Source organism: Apodemus sylvaticus, chromosome 6 (assembly GCF_947179515.1).
Source record: "Apodemus sylvaticus chromosome 6, mApoSyl1.1, whole genome shotgun sequence".
In the NCBI taxonomy this organism is placed as follows: domain Eukaryota; kingdom Metazoa; phylum Chordata; class Mammalia; order Rodentia; family Muridae; genus Apodemus; species Apodemus sylvaticus.
The window spans coordinates 124,531,159-124,547,196 of NC_067477.1; the positions used below are offsets into that span (position 1 = coordinate 124,531,159).

General features: G+C 39.8%; 1 protein-coding gene and 1 pseudogene across 2 annotated transcripts in view; one reads left to right on the forward strand and one right to left on the reverse strand.

Annotated features, from left to right (window-relative positions):
* Positions 1–2,171: 2,171 nt before the first annotated feature.
* On the forward strand, positions 2,172–2,267 carry LOC127688232 (uncharacterized; annotated as a pseudogene).
* A 5,313-nt stretch (positions 2,268–7,580) lies between these two features.
* The window catches only part of Strn (striatin), a 94,126-nt gene continuing 85,668 nt past the window's right edge, over positions 7,581–16,038 (reverse strand). For both annotated transcript variants that reach the window (XM_052186390.1, XM_052186391.1), the window contains 4 exons: positions 15,388–15,528; positions 14,456–14,563; positions 13,267–13,353; positions 7,581–13,176 (listed from right to left, as the gene is read on the reverse strand). In XM_052186390.1, the coding sequence (XP_052042350.1) occupies positions 13,007–13,176; positions 13,267–13,353; positions 14,456–14,563; positions 15,388–15,528 (506 nt within the window). In that variant the 3' untranslated portion in view covers positions 7,581–13,006. The remainder of the gene's footprint in view (positions 13,177–13,266; positions 13,354–14,455; positions 14,564–15,387; positions 15,529–16,038) is intronic.

Sequence of the window (16,038 nt, forward strand, 5' to 3'; positions counted from 1 at the left end):
GGGAGGTGATTGGAGAATGGATGGAGAGAAGGTTTATGGGACATATAGGGAGGGGGGATCTGGGAAAGGGGAAATCATTTGGAATGTAAACAAAGAATATAGAAAATAAAAATATTAAAAAAAGAAAAAATAACATTCTGAAAACAACAAATTTTTGAAACCACTGGTAGCCCTGATTCATGTAATCCAAACTTTGCTTCCATATGATTTCTCTTTGTGTATGAATATGTAGCAGCTGCAATATCCAAAACTATTGTTTGTGTGATTCCATAATAAAAACATTTGTGTTTGTGAAAAAAAAGAAAACACATATATGTATACACATATATATTCATACCCTAGTATAAAGTTTTGAATGGCAAAAGGGTATAAATATCAATAGAAATATTACAGACAGGGAGAAAAACACACAAAAAGATATTTACATAATATGAAAGGAGAACTTAAAAATTTAAAGAGATGTTAGAAACAAGGCCAACATTTTTTGTTCATAGATTAGATTACTGAAAAAAAATCAAAATATGAGATACGACTTTGCAAGTGCAACAGAGCTTAAAGTGAAATCCAAATGGCCAAGTTTCCTAAGAAAAGGGCCCTTGCATGTGATCAAGAGGCAAGGGGATGAGAGAAATGTATTTCCAACATGGGAAACATTAGAAAATATTTAAAAGTAGTATTTATAAATCGGCTAAATAAGTAGGCCATCGGAACAGAAACTTGGCTAGAAATACAAAAGGAAAAATAGTTGCAAAACTGTAGCTATGAACTCTGGCTGTAGTGGGAATCTGAGGCATGGAACTCTGCCCTGCAGCTGCTCCCATGATGCCTCAGGGGCAGGGGTGAAGCTGAGATACATCAGCTGACCTTGCCAGAGACTTCTGAGTGTACCCAACAATCACAGATGCCTTTAGAGGAGAGCAGACCAGAGTGATGTCAGAGGATGGGGAGCTGACACAGAGAAAACCACACAAGGACAGCAAGCACGGGCACCGGTGACCAGGGAGTAGAGGTGGACCCTCCCACAGCTCTGTAAGACTCAGGTGAATGGTTCTGAAGAAGCTTCTCCAGTCCTCAGGCCCTGAGCTGAGAATCCACTGGAGTCAGATTGGAATTATAACATACTGTACTATGAAACAATAGATGTTTAAGCTATTAAATTTGAGGTAATTGTGCAAATCACTATCCATGAGGCAATTAAAAAAGAAATGCTGTCCAGAGATGCAGAAGTCAGTTACCTGGAAATTAACAAACAAACAAACAAAAAAAAACAAAAAACAAAAACAACAACAACAAAAAAAACCAAAAAAACCAAAAACCCAAAAAACAAAACAACAACAAAAAACTACTACTGCTACTGTTGCTGTCTCTGTTTCTCTCTCTCACCTTCCCTCTGTCCCTCCACCCCTCCCTTCTTGCTATAGCATCTCTTGCCAGTGGGTATAAAGAGTTTCTACACACTTGCTGATGGAAATATAAGCTATTCCAATCGCTTTTGAGCACAATCTGTCATCATGAATAGAAAAAAACATTAAGTACACACATCCTCCTGTACATCAATGCACTCCAGAGAACCTCTTCATAGAAATAAAGTCATCAAAATCACAAATATACATACAGGAATGTTTATTATAGCAGTAAATATAACAAGGCGATTATCCACCAATATAGGAAGAGGGTTAATAAATGATAGTATGTTGACACCATAGAATAAGACAGTCATTAAAAGAATGAAAACCTGTGGGGTGTAAAAGGATTCCCACCCGTTATTGAACAAAAAAAGGTGAGATGCATAAAATGCTTGATTTCATTTACTCAAAGCACACTGACTTACCAAAAGATCTTTTAATTTTACTTATAAAAAGCTGCACATGCATGTTAAGAGAGTTAGAGTTGGGCATAGTAGAACACACCTAATTAACACAAACTACTAAATGGATATTCATTTAAAGATGTCCTCACATCTTTAATCACAGCATTTGGGCAACAGAGGCAGGAGGGTGCTCTGTGAATTCGAGGTTAGCCTGGGGGTCTACACAGTGAGTTCCAGGACAGTCACTGCTACCATTGAGAACCTGCCTTCTTTAAAAAGCAAAGAAATTAAATAAGCAAACAACAACAAAAAGAAATTTAGAAGTGATCCATGTATGTACAGACTTTAAAATGCTCATTATATCACTTCTCGGCCTTTTGGCTAAGATCAAGAGTAGTATCTGTTCTTATCATTTAAACTGCTCATTACTACAAGAAATTAGAAAAGGGAAAGTGCAGAGAAACAGAGGCCAAGTCAGTGCATGCGCCGATGCACACACATTTGGATGAACTGCTAGAGCCCTATCAGGAAGGCAGTGGTGAGGGAGCATAGAGGAAGAGGACATCTTTAAATGAATATCCATTTAGTAGTTTGTGTTGATAGTGTTGTGGACTATCTGTGTCACGTCAGAGATATATTAAGTGTGACTTCCTTTCCCCCAGCACTTACCTGTAATAGCCCATGTATTTTTTTTTAAAGATTTATTTATCCATTGGATGTTTTCAGCCCCTTTGTCGAGGATCAAGTGGCCATAGGTGTGTGGGTTCATTTCTGGATCTTCAATCCTGTTCCATTGATCTGCCTGCTGGTCACTGTACCAATACCATGTAGTTTTTAACACTATTGCTCTGTAGTATTGCTTGAGGTCAGGGATACTGATTCCCCCAGAATTTCTTTTGTTGCTGAGAATAGTTCTAGCTATCCTGGGTTTTTTGTTATTCCAGATGAATTTGAGAATTGCTCTTTCTAACTCTGTGAAAAATTGAGTTGGGATTTTGATGGGTATTGCATTGAATCTGTATATTGCTTTTGGCAAAATGGCCATTTTAACTATATTGATTCTACCGATCCATGAGCATAGGAGGTTTTCCCATTTTTTGAGGTCTTCTTCCATTTCCTTCTTCTGAGTCTTGAAGTTCTTGTCATACAGATCTTTCACATGTTTGGTAAGAGTCACCCCAAGGTACTTTATACTGTTTGTGGTAATTGTGAAGGGGGTCATTTCCCTAATTTCTTTCTCAGCCTGCTTATCCTTTGAGTATAGGAAGGCTACTGATTTGCTTGAGTTGATTTTATAACCTGCTACTTTGCTGAAGTTGTTTATTGGCTGTAGGAGTTCTCTAGTGGAGTTTTTTGGGTCACTTAGGTAGACTATCATGTCATCTGCAAATAATGATAGTTTGACTTCTTCCTTTCCAATTTGTATCCCTTTGACCTCTTTATGTTGTCTAATTGCTCGAGCTAATACCTCAAGTACAATATTGAAAAGATAAGGAGAAAGGGGGCAGCCCTGTCTAGTCCCTGATTTTAGTGGGATTGCTTCAAGTTTCTCTCCATTTAGTTTGATGCTGGCTACTGGTTTGCTGTATATTGATTTAATGATGTTTAGGTATGGGCCTTGAATTCCTGTTCTTTATGTATGGGGTTCTGCCTGGATATATGCCTGAATGCCAGAAGAGGGCGCCAGATCTCATTACAGATGGTTATGAGCCACCATGTGGTTGCTGGGATTTGAAATCAGGACCTCTGGAAGAACAGTCAGTGCTCTCAACCTCTGAGCCATCTCTCCAGCCCCATATTCCACTTATTTTACTCATCATTTGAGCCTCTGGAAGGATGTATGGTGTGTCAGACTTTGCCTGCTCACTGTCAGACTCCCAGAATGGCACACGGCAGGCACTCAACTACAGGGGCATATGGAATGAAGGGATGTCCTCAACAGGGTTACAGACAACTCCTCTCCCATAGGCATGGTTTAGCCCAAGATGGACAAGATGAGAAAGAAGGTATAGAGAGGGAGCTGCCTTGAGTAGTCTGTGGCTACTTGGGAGTTAAGATCCAAATTCTTCCCAAGTCAGGGCACAGACCTGAATCTTAGGGTCATACCCTCATACTTAAATACATTTGAACATTGTCACATGACTGGCAGGGTATGCCCATACAGTGGAGGCCAACCCCAGCTGCTGCTCCTTAACAGCTATCTCGGAACAGGGTTTCTCACTGGGCTAGAGCTTGCCAAGTTTTATAGAATGGTTGCCAGCAAGCTTCCCTACCCCCATCAACCTGTCTCTGCCTCTGAGAACTGCATCCTAACATTTAATATGTGGGTCTGGGGATGGAATTCAGGTCCCCAGGCTTCCAAGGTAAGCACCTTACAGGATTAGCTGTTTTCCCAGCTACCCTATCTCCCACCCTTTGTTTTGAAATTATGTGTGTGGGCCTTTATGTGGCCAGAGGCATCAGACTGTCCTTGAGCTGGACAGGTGATTCTGAGTGGGTGACATGGGTGCTGAGAATTACACTATTGTCCTCTGCGGGAGTGGTAAGTGCTCTTCTGAACTTTCTCTCTAGCCCTAAAGAGTTTTGATGATTGATACAGATTTGGAATTTTGAAATAGGTTCTGTACTTATCCAGTTAACAAATATCTGAATCCTTTCTAGATGATAATGCATCACTAAGCAAAGTGCAAATACAGGAAAAACAAGTGTGTCCCATGCTCTTGGGAGCTTAGAGACAGAAGCAAATGCTTGGTTTTATCTTGTTAGGTGATAAATGAGCAGCTTATAACATACAAAATGTAAGCCGAGGTCAGAAGAGAACCAAAACATTGTACTAAATACTGTCACGATGGGTACTTACAGTGCTGCAGAAAGTTCTGAATGCTTTCTACAGACGATGCATAAACTTTACCACCAATTTTTTTTTGTCAACTTTTGTACTTTCGAAGTAAATTCTAAGATACACAAAATAAAAATGCAATGTGCTCATCAGCAGAGACAAAAGTGTTTATAAACTACATACTGAAAGCTCAACACTGCTTGGGACCATAATCAAATTAAAATATAAAACTAAATACCTGTAATCAGGTATGTATTCCTAAGCAGTGTACAGAAATAAAAGAGCTCATGGCTGTTTAACATGCTCACCACTGGAACATGGCTGCCTCTTCAGCACAGATTTCATTTCCTTTAGCTGTTTACCCAGTAGGATTGCTGGAACTTGGTTTTGCTTTTTGTTTTAATTAATGCACAAGGGCTGTACAGTAATCCCACTAATAGTACTGAATTCCATTCACGTCTTTTTTTTCTCTACGTCCTTGCCAACACAATGGGATGGTATCCAGTCACTAAAAAGGCATGAAATCCTGCCATCTGCAACTGCATGAAAGGCTGAAGGCCATGTCAGAAGACCTGGGAGGTATAAATACACACACTGTACTATCACACCTATGGATGCAAAAAAGAAATGTCCCCATGTAAGTACCTCAATCGAAGACCTCATAGTTGTTATGAGACACTGACAGTGGTGAGAAACTCTGGTGTTTCTAAAGAATGGCAGGGTGAATTAACAACAATGTATCTCAAAGAGGACTTGGGAAGTATTCACCATATAGAATTAAATTTAAGGTGACAGGTGTGTAATTACCCTGAGTTGTTAACACCACATTGTACTTCATAAATATGCACAAGTGTAACTGGAAGAGACCACACTTGGAGGACGACTCGGTGTTAAGAGGACTAGCTGCTCTTCCATGGGACCTGGGTTTGATTCCCAGTACCCACACGGCTGGTATTTAACTAGCCAGAAGGTTTTAGAACACTTGGTGTAATTTAAAAACAAACAAACAAACAAACCTAAACAGAACCAATATTAAGACAAAATCAGAGCCTTTGATTTTTTTGAGATGAAGACATCATCTTTCAGCCCTTTAAGAAGTATTAGAAGGCACAATGCCCAGGTCATAGGCCTGGCAGTTTTTCTTAGTGAGGCAGTTCTTTTCTTCCTGTTATCATCCAAGTTACTCTGCAAACAAGCTGCTGTTGAAGTTGCATTAGCACTCCGTCAAGTTTATGAGAAAAGTGACTCGCCTGGTCACACTCAGACAGGAAGGAGGAAGATGGCAGTGTTAGGAGTCCACACACTGCCTGCAAAGGTACAAACTGCCTTCCTCTAAGTCACCAGTGGCACACAAGTCTGCTCTCTGGGAACTTTCTCACTTGGGGGTGGTGGGGCTAACAGAATCCTTCATTTGATGCTGCTGCTATGTAAATATCTAGCTGCCAATTTTCTTAAGTATTTGATTTGAGATTGGGAACCTGGAACATAAACACTATGGCACATGGAGAGCACTCTGAGCACCGTGGAGCAGACATCTTGCTGTGAGCTCGTCCCATCACTGGGCTAAGAGAAGCTGGAGTGAGCATCTGGACCACTCTATGGAAGCTGAATGACTAAAGTCGACTGAGGAAAAGAACTATCTGAAACAGGAAAGAAACAGGCCTTTCCTATGAGGATACTGCACGCTGTTCTCACTAACATCAGCAGATCTTTATTCAGGCCCATCTACAGCTACCATGACCATTAATTAATCTAGAATCAATGGAGGGCACTGGAAGCCTTAGGACCTTGTGGGCTTCTACATTGTCCTCCTTTTAGTGGAGTTACAGTTCTGAAGTCTTAAAGATAGAGCTCAGCGACAGAGCTGGACTAGTACACATGTAACAATGGTTTGAGTTTAAAGCCTAGCACTGAGAACACATATGAAAAATACTCCCCGCCCCCCAAAAAAAACTGTCCCAAGAAAATAAGGATTCAAAATTTTCAGAGCCTTGTGCAGTGTTGCTTTACCAAGCTGAGTGTCCTAGCACATGGACACTGAGGTGTTTACAAGCAGAAAGGCATGCTTCATGGTTACAGCATTGGCATTAAAGGGAACACCAGACTCCCAGGTGTCTCTGAGAATACTTTAGGTCAGGACAGGGCTGGGATCTCTCAAAACCTCAGTGATTTTAGGAAACCCAGTACAGGTCCTACTGTTACTCTGACCCTAGACTGACTCCAGGTTGGTCAGCAATTCCCCCATTACCCTTGACCTTCCAAGGTAGATTATTCCAAAATGATTCCAGCAAACCATGTTCCTATTTAAAACAACAAATTGGAATTTCTGACAGTACTGAATAGATATGTACACACCAGAGATATATTCCTCATTACCATGCCAATATATAACAAATAGACTCAATGGTGCTAGTGTTTTAGATTCTATATTGCAATGTGAATTCAGATTGTAACAAAGACATTTGAGTCCTGGACAGGAAATGGAATATGGACTTGTGGGTCAGAGGATATAAATGACTCTTGGTTGGTAGTAGCCCAACAAAGGGGGGAGAACATTAAATTTACATGTGTCTACAATTTAAAACAATTACCTCTATACTTTAAAATATGAACTCCTAGGTAAGATACATGTCACGCGTCCCTGGAAGTAGTAGTGCACTAACCTCATGGGCTACGTGAATTTCCCTGGCCCCGCAGGTCTGAGGTGTTCAGCGATAGCTTTCCCACCCTTCTCACAGTGTGGACCTGAGAACGCTGTTACTCTGCACATGCACCCATTTTGCCAAGTACTCTCCAGTTTCTCTGCATCCTTCTATGAGTCCTCTAACAAAATCCTCACATAGTCATGTATTTTAACCGATTTCACTGCAAAGTTATGGCTAGATTCCAAAGGTCACACAGTCCAATTCACGACACACCTAGGAGCACATATTAACTATATTTGTACACTTTATTTAAAAACAAATAATACACTTAGAGCCACCAAAACCAGTTATCATTATTAGCTTATCCATACCCTGAATTTACAAAAGAAACTTCTTGCACCACACAAATACGAATTTGGATTTACATTAATTGATATTATAACTAAAGTTTAATATACCTGAATATCAAACAATCTGGCCCAGGGCTCATCAGCTGGGGTTTGGATTGAAGAGAAAAGGGTTATTTAGGAATCTGCACTGATGATACCCTGAGACCCACTCCAGTAAACTGATATTGAGAAGACATAAAGTAAGTGGTAGATTTTCGTATTACAAAGAAGTGGTTCTTCCTAAAACAGGCATTGGATCGTATAGCTGGGGTGGGAATGGGGAACACTCCTTAAGTGGGAATAAAAAAAAAGGGTGGAGGGGGCTCTGTTTGTTTTCTCACAAGGGGCCAACACCAGCCAAACAATGAAGAGAAAGCAGGGAGAGCGGACATGGCAGACCAAGGACTTCTGAATGCTGCATTGTGAAATCTCGGCAGCTTGCCAGTCAACTCAGAGCGCAGCCTCTGAGACCCTCTCAGAGAGACCTGACGCACAACAGGTAAAATCATTCCATACTAACAAGGCACTCACTGGTTCACAGCCTGGTAAAAACCCAGGCAGACATTAAAGTTAATCTAAATTAACATGAACTTCCTAATTTGCACCAGAGGGATGATGAGCATGTGGTCCCAAGTAAATGAAATCTAAAGCTTGACTAGCCAAGATCCAGAAAAATCCAGAAAAAAAATCCTCAGCACCACTTCAGAAACACTGTTAGAATGAAGAGTGGGATCGAAGGATCTCCTTTGGTCTAACCTAACCTTTTCAAAATTAAACACGAAACAATGAAACTGATGTAAAGGCTCTGTTAAATACTTGGTCAATGTGGAGTCTCTTCCATGGACAAGGAGACCTAACTGCATGCCTGATATGGACAATTACAAAGCTTTCAGAGGCAAATGCAAAACTGATTCAAACTGTTTACCTGCTAAACAGAGATATTCCCATTTTCTGACCTTCCACTGAAATGGACTTTAAGAAATAATACATTTTGCGCTCGCACACACTCTCTCTCTCTCTCTTACATACACACACACATGCTCCATCAGATACTACTTTTATGCCAACAGTATCCCAGTGTCAAACATTCTAAGTATTGCAATATAAACAAAGTAGTAACATCCTTACAGAGGCATTTTCTAAGTCAGTAAAGCGAATATTAAAATACTTTCAAAGAATATAGGGAGCCAAATGAAATTCTACTCTTCTTTCCAGGCAAACGTTTTGTTGTTTGTTGTACTGAGACAAGGGCTCATGTATGTAGCCCAGGCTGGCCTTGAACTCCCTATACAGCTGAGGGTGACCTTGAACTTGTGATTCTCTTGCCTTCATCTCTCAAGTAGTAGGATTATGTAAGAGTGTGCCACTATGCCTGGAGTTTCAGGTAAATTCAGTAACAATTTGATTCTTGGTTAAAAATATCACATAGATATAACAACTGGGGACCAACTCCCTCCAAAAAGGAACACTGATGGTATTTAAAGCCATCCTTAGGAAAACAAAGCAAATACATAAACAAGCAAAAAAACAAAAAACAAAACAAAAAACCTAAAACTAACCCTACGTGTTACAGGCTGCTTGTGACGTAAGCGGAAATGACCAAGCCTGAGGAGAGCACCAACAGATGTTTAAGTTGCATCCACCATCATCTTGAATGCCAGGCAGGGCTGTTCTACTTAGAATGGCGGCAATGACAGTGAGGTAGATATGAGAGAGGCCATTTCAATTCTGCAAGACTACTGTTAGGTGGAGTTCAGTTAGTTCAAGTGTTTCATCGAAAAGCACGTTTCCTGGTTCAATCCTCATCATCTAAGGACTTTATGCCACACCCTTGTGAATAGGAAAGCACGTGAAGCACAAAATTACAACATCACAAGAATCCCGTATTTCTTGGGAGCCAATAATTTGTTACCTGAAACTGATTTTAATTAAAAAAAAAAAAAAAACAGCTATTTATTCTTTACTGAATTTTCTAGGAGTTCACATTCAAAACTCTTGGAAAGCATATACAGTGCTCTGAGGAGCACGCACGCCTATGCGGAAATGCCCCCTCAAGTCCTGGAAGGTGAACAGGTACATTATACAACTCTGACAATCACAAATCAGGATCTTCATACACACGCACACGCACGCATGCACATTATCTCTCTCACTCTCTTCTTCCCCCTCCCACCCGACATAGACTCAATCTTCACCCTCACTGTAAGGCTGCATTTGTAGGTTTTTTTTTAAAGGCACCTCTCACTTTCTAGCTATTGCCTTCTCGATGACATTTTGTCAAAAAGCTTGAAATGTTCAATGGAAATAGTTCAGTTCTGAGAATGGAATTTTTTCAATTCACATTTGAATAGCCAGGTTTTCTTACATTCAGATTTTAATAAACTAGAATGACAGTCTTCAAAACAAGCATGCTAGCCTATAGTGAATATAGTATATACAGTATTTAAACACTTGGAACTATATATTATACTGTAAAAGCCAACAGCACAACATTCGTCAGACTCATCAACTTATGAGTGTACTACTTCCCAAAGTGAAGACAAAACAGTAAAATGCACCCATGGTTTAGATAGATAGATAGATATAGTCTATATATTATATATATCCCTATAATATATATAATATATATTTATAAAATATACATACATTTTAGACATTTTTCAAATAAAGAATCATTATCTCCAAAAGAAATTTATAGCAAGAATACTGAAGGAATGGAAGTCAGATAAATAATTTTTCACAAAGTTCATTATCAGTGATACAGTTCAATTTCCCCCTTTTAGTTACAACTAAATGATTACAAAAGCTAAATACTTTGCATAACTAATTATCTGTTTAATGGCAAAAATTGATAACTTTGTTCAATAGAAAAATACTGAAGGTCATTGCATCACTTGTTTGTCTACGGTTTGAGTAACGAATGGGCTCCGAGGGACAGCTGCATTTGGAGGACTGTGAGCTCCCGGAGAGACTGAAATAAGGCAGGGACCTGGCCTACCGCTGAGTTTCAGATTATTCCAGAACAGCTCACTCAGAACATTCACAATCTAGTAAATAATCATGGAAGTATTTCAAGCGTTTTGAATCTCAAAACTGTTCATCTTGTCCATTCTCAATAGGATGGGGAAAGTCAAACACATACGCTTGCTACCATCCAGCTGGAAGACAGCTTTGGCTCATTTTGAGGATGACAGCAAGCAGGGCTAGCTTAGAAGAAATCTCTTTTTATGTGCAGTCTTCAATGGCACATTGTGCACACTTCCTAAAAGCCTTTCAACAGTTCTGTCATTTGTATTACATTTTGCCTATCTTAGGATTGTTCCCACCCATTAACAGGAGCACTTCAGTCACGAGGCACAGCATGAACAGGGCAGACTCTCCTGGGTTCTGGAGTGTCGGTGACAGGAGGAGACACACACTGGGAAGCAACTGAAGCAGTATCTGTGCTCAGGCACCAGGAACATGCCACTTCTGACTGGAATCTAAGATTCTACAAACCTTAAGTTAACACATCCTTCTGTTCATTTTATACAACATAAAACTCCACAGGAAAATGTGGGCATTTACTTGGTAGTTATGTGTAACTCAATTTACTTGCATATGCCAATCAATCTCTTAAGCCCGCTTGTTAACCAAAGCACAAAGATAAACTCTAGTTGTGTTAAATGTGCATGTCTGTCTATATAATAATCAGGGAAATTCAACATGAGTTTTAATGTTGTAATAAAAGTTTGCCTGCACTGGAGAATTCTAAAGACAGATGAGCAGAAATTTTTAAGAAGTCAATTATTAGCCACATCACCATGAGAATACTACTTCAAAGAACAGATCACCAGAAAAGCTACAGCTATAGCAATAGAATTATTTAATAGGTCATAATATCTATGGGTATAATATTTTTAAGACAGAGAGCCTATGATGTACACATTTGGTAAAAAGGTGGAGACTGATTTGAATTTAATATTTGTACTGATCTCTGTCATTTAGGACAGAAGCAGAGAGGGTGTGAAGGGTGTGAAGACTGCCCTAGGTACACCAGCAGGCTTCTGAGACCCCAAAAGCTGACCACGTAGATAAGTGCGAGAGCTAGCACTTTAGGACATGGTTTTCTCTACATACAGTATTGATCAACTGCTCATTAAAATGTGTGTTCCAATTAAATAATGGGAAGAAGGGAGACATCGCAGGCACTAATGTCTCCATCTAGATCTCTGTACAGAGTTTTCTCGAGACACTAGTAGAGGACCTTCTGGGGTGCAGTGCTTTATTAGGCACGGCTGCAAAAGCAGTTGCCTGAGGTGACCACATGCTTTGGACCACATGACATACTAATTATAAACTGTTCATGGTAAGCATCAGGACAACATGACTGTGAAAGGCAGGGAAGAAACAGCAAGAATCACTTGAACCAGTTATATGGGTGTTGGGAAATGGATGTTAACAAATAGTTTTCTCCTTTTTCAGAGTTGCCAGGAAGTAAGTTTATCAATATGAAATGATCACTCTAGTACTATAAATGCCACATTAATGAGGTGAATTTTTAGACAAATTATAGAAATATGCCCTGTTTGCCCTTAAAAATAAACAGGATCTCAAACCTGGATGAGTTAAAAACCTTTAGTAAAAGCAGACTCTATTAACCATTCTTGACTGTATGTGCTTCACAGCTAAACTTTAGAATGGCTCCACATCTACTTTCAAAATTGTAATACGATATAGAAATCTGCTTGCAAATTAATTTATTTAGCATTTCTGAATAGTAATATACTTAACATATTATTGCATCTTTTCCTCCTGACAGGTGAAATGCTTTGCCATGTGCTTTATGAGAACGGCTGAGGGGCAGCTGAGGGAGGAACTCACGTGAACACTGACTGGCGTAGTGGAGGAGATACAGCTGGCTGCCTAGCATGGTTAGCAGACAGCTTAGGGTGAAGTACTGTTAGGTTTCCACTCTCCCCATCCTCGGCATTCAACTCTAATTACCCATGACAGCATGCCCTGTTACTCAAAAGGGAGAAGCTAAACCTGTTCCGCTCAGGCCTGCCTAGCGAATGAGAACAACTTCAGAAATAAAAGTGCCTCTTTGGGGGGAAATCTCAAAATTTCAGGCTCACAGGTTCGGCTGAGCTTGCAGCAACCCGAACAAACCTTAATTTTAGAAAACAGTATGCGAATTGCAAAACTATACTTTTAACAGAGTTCTCTGTGCTCCCTCAGCAGAACAAAAGGGCAGGCGAGCTGGTTCTTGCCCTGGTCTTCCATATCTCTGTTGTGCAGTTGACTCTGATAAAGAGCTATGAAGTGAAGCTGATGTGCCACATCATACGAAGACCTTGGCCAGGGCGTCGGCTCCAGCACTGGCTATATAGCATTTGGAAGGGTGGAATGCTACATCGTGGATTGATTCTTCAAATTTTTTCCGATGAGCTGTGAACTCCTGGATACACGTCTTACTTTCTAAATTCCACAAGCGTATTGAACAGTCATGACCTATTGCAAAAGAAAGGAGGGTGAAAGGAACACTTATCTCAACAGGAAGATGGCAAGGACAAACACATAATCCACAGCCCATGCACTTACTGCCAGACATCAAGTACAGGCCATTTGGATCAACTGCCAAACTTGTAACAGCTTCCAGGTGGGCCACCATTGAGTGGATCAGCTTGCCTTTGGAAAGAGAGATTGTCACTCTTTGATGATGACATCTTTCAATTTAGTCATATGCTGACTGCCACGCTACCCTGATCTCCCCACTCATCCCTGTCTGCGGACTTCTTACATGAACCTTTTCCACAGTTCAAACAGCACATCTCCCTTTCTTGCCATTGGTCATGATAATAACAAGAAATGAAAACAGGTTAAATTTCAGATGAGACTATCTTTTAAGCCACAACAAATTCAGTGAGTTTTACATGCTCACTAATTATGAGTTAGAAATTACTAATCTTCTTGTGCACCCTTTAGTTACAAACTACATGAGTGTCTGAGGACAGAAAGTTCAAATTCAAAGGGACAAAAGAAGAGAGAAAACATGGCCAGAGTTTTGGCAAAATAACACAGAAAAGAATATGAAGATTAAATTGCTAGCCACTAAACACAACCACAGTGACTATATTAAAAAGGCAGACAGCCTAAGAAATGTGGCCGCGCACACGAGATTCTTCCCCCTTCAGAAACATGGCTGTGCACTCACGTCCTCCCGACTGCAGCTCTTTGTGCGCTTCCACATGGCCACAGAACACGGGGAAGGCCCCATGCCCCAGCTCAGTTACAACTCAAATTTTAGTATAACACAGAAAAGACCAGAGTATGGAAAAACACACAGAACAAATGACTACAGGCTTTCACATACAACACTAAGTCAAGCTATTTAGTAGTAAACAACAGAACACAGCTGTTTGATAACTGAACAATTTAAAGTAAAACCAATCTGCAGCCTCTGCCTCCACATGTTTCTGTTAACGCTCACTACTTGTGGACTGTTACAGACCACTCCTATTAGTGCTTCGGTCTATGGCTTTAGAATATGTTCTCTGCTTACTATTAAACAAACTAAAAGCCATCCTATACTGTATTATATAGTCTTAAGAGATATGAATGAATTGAACAGAAACGGCCTGCAGAGTGTTTCAGTGACTACTCCGTGACTATGAAGCTACCATCAGACACCCACAATTAGCTTACTTTTAGTAGGTGCTTACTGCTGCTTTAGTTCTTGTTGCTGTGAGTTTTGCTTCAGCACGACGACTCAGTCTCAGTAAGTTCTTACCTGTATTGTTATCGTAGAATTTGATGTGCCTGTCTTCATGAGCGGTGATGCTGATTGGGAGGGTGGGATGACTGATAACTCTGTTTATTTGGCAGGAAGAACTGGTTGCTAAAAAGGAAAAATTGAAAATCAATACATATTAGTCAAAGTAATTTTTCTTTTGTACAAAGGCAGAAAAAAATAAATAATTCAACTTCAGTCTGGCTGCAGTCAATCACCCTCCAATTATGTGGCCAGCTACCTTCTTACACTTGGTCTAGAGACACTGATGACATCAAGTCTCCAGGTTTGCTACTTAATAAAGTTCTAATAGCTGCGAATGGTAGCGCCCAGGCAGGAGGATTTCTGTGAGTTCAAGAGCAGCCCGGCTCATCTACAGAGAGAGTTCCGGGAAGCCAGCCATTCACAGTGGGACCCTGTCTCAAAACAAAATACACCGACCAAAAAAGCTCTGTCATCGTTTGAACACAAGTAATCTTGAAAGTTAAACCTCAGTTCCTTCTACACACGGGGCTCTCTTCATATTGTTGTGATCAAAATATAGATACCATCGCTCCTTGTTCCTTCTTTGCAACATCATAGAAAAAATTCATCAGATTTTGAATTTTTAAGTAGCATACTGACAATTGTGTACTTTTTAAGAATTTTCAAAGAGATTAATTACTAATACCCTATCTGTAATTTCCATATACAACAGAAAATGTCACTGGCCATATGGAGCAAGTTCTTCATGTGAGGTTTTTCTGTTGTGTGGTTGTTTAGATTGTACTGAAGTTAAAAAACAACAGCAACTGTTTTAAAGTAAATGTGTTCTTAGGCTTGGCCGCTACAATACTTTATAACTCAAGCATTCTTTATAGTGACTATGGCAGGCATACTTTAAATTAACTTTAAAAACTAATACAGAGACTTTTGAAAACTGGTGTACATACTTGAATCGACATTGGATTCTAATGTGAGAATCCGCTGCTGTGTTTCCATGTTGAAGATGCTTGTATATCCCTTGCTGAACGACGCTACCATATGGCTCGGGTCACTGCTCACCAGATCCACAGAAGCAGGGATTCCCAGTTCTAAGTTTCAGAAATAATCAAAGAGAATGACCGCTTAAAGTCTACTTGACAGAATGCTCAAAATGTAGCAAAACAAACCAAAGTATGGCCAACTTCAGTAAATAAAGCTTAACATTAAAACAAAAGTTATTTTATAGCCTTTCAGTAAAGAGTGTTTCTTTCTAACTTGTAGCCTTACTCTAGTTATTATCCTTACCTGTAAAATGTTTTCTACACATTATTGTGCTACCACACTCATAGAATGAAAACTTACTTATAAAGAAATAAAAACATAGCTTCCATTTCCACTTCAGGCAGGCAAGGCACACAGTAGGACATCTGTATTTTAAAAACCCATCTTGAAAAAAAGAAAAAGAACAACAAGGCGCAGCTCAGGAGTACCATACTTGCCTAGCATACAGTTAAGTATTCAAAGTCTAAAGGCAAGTCCTAACAGCTCGAGATATATATATATATACATCTCCTTTGCTGAAGAATAAAGGTATTCATTCTGTGGCTAGGAGTGTAATA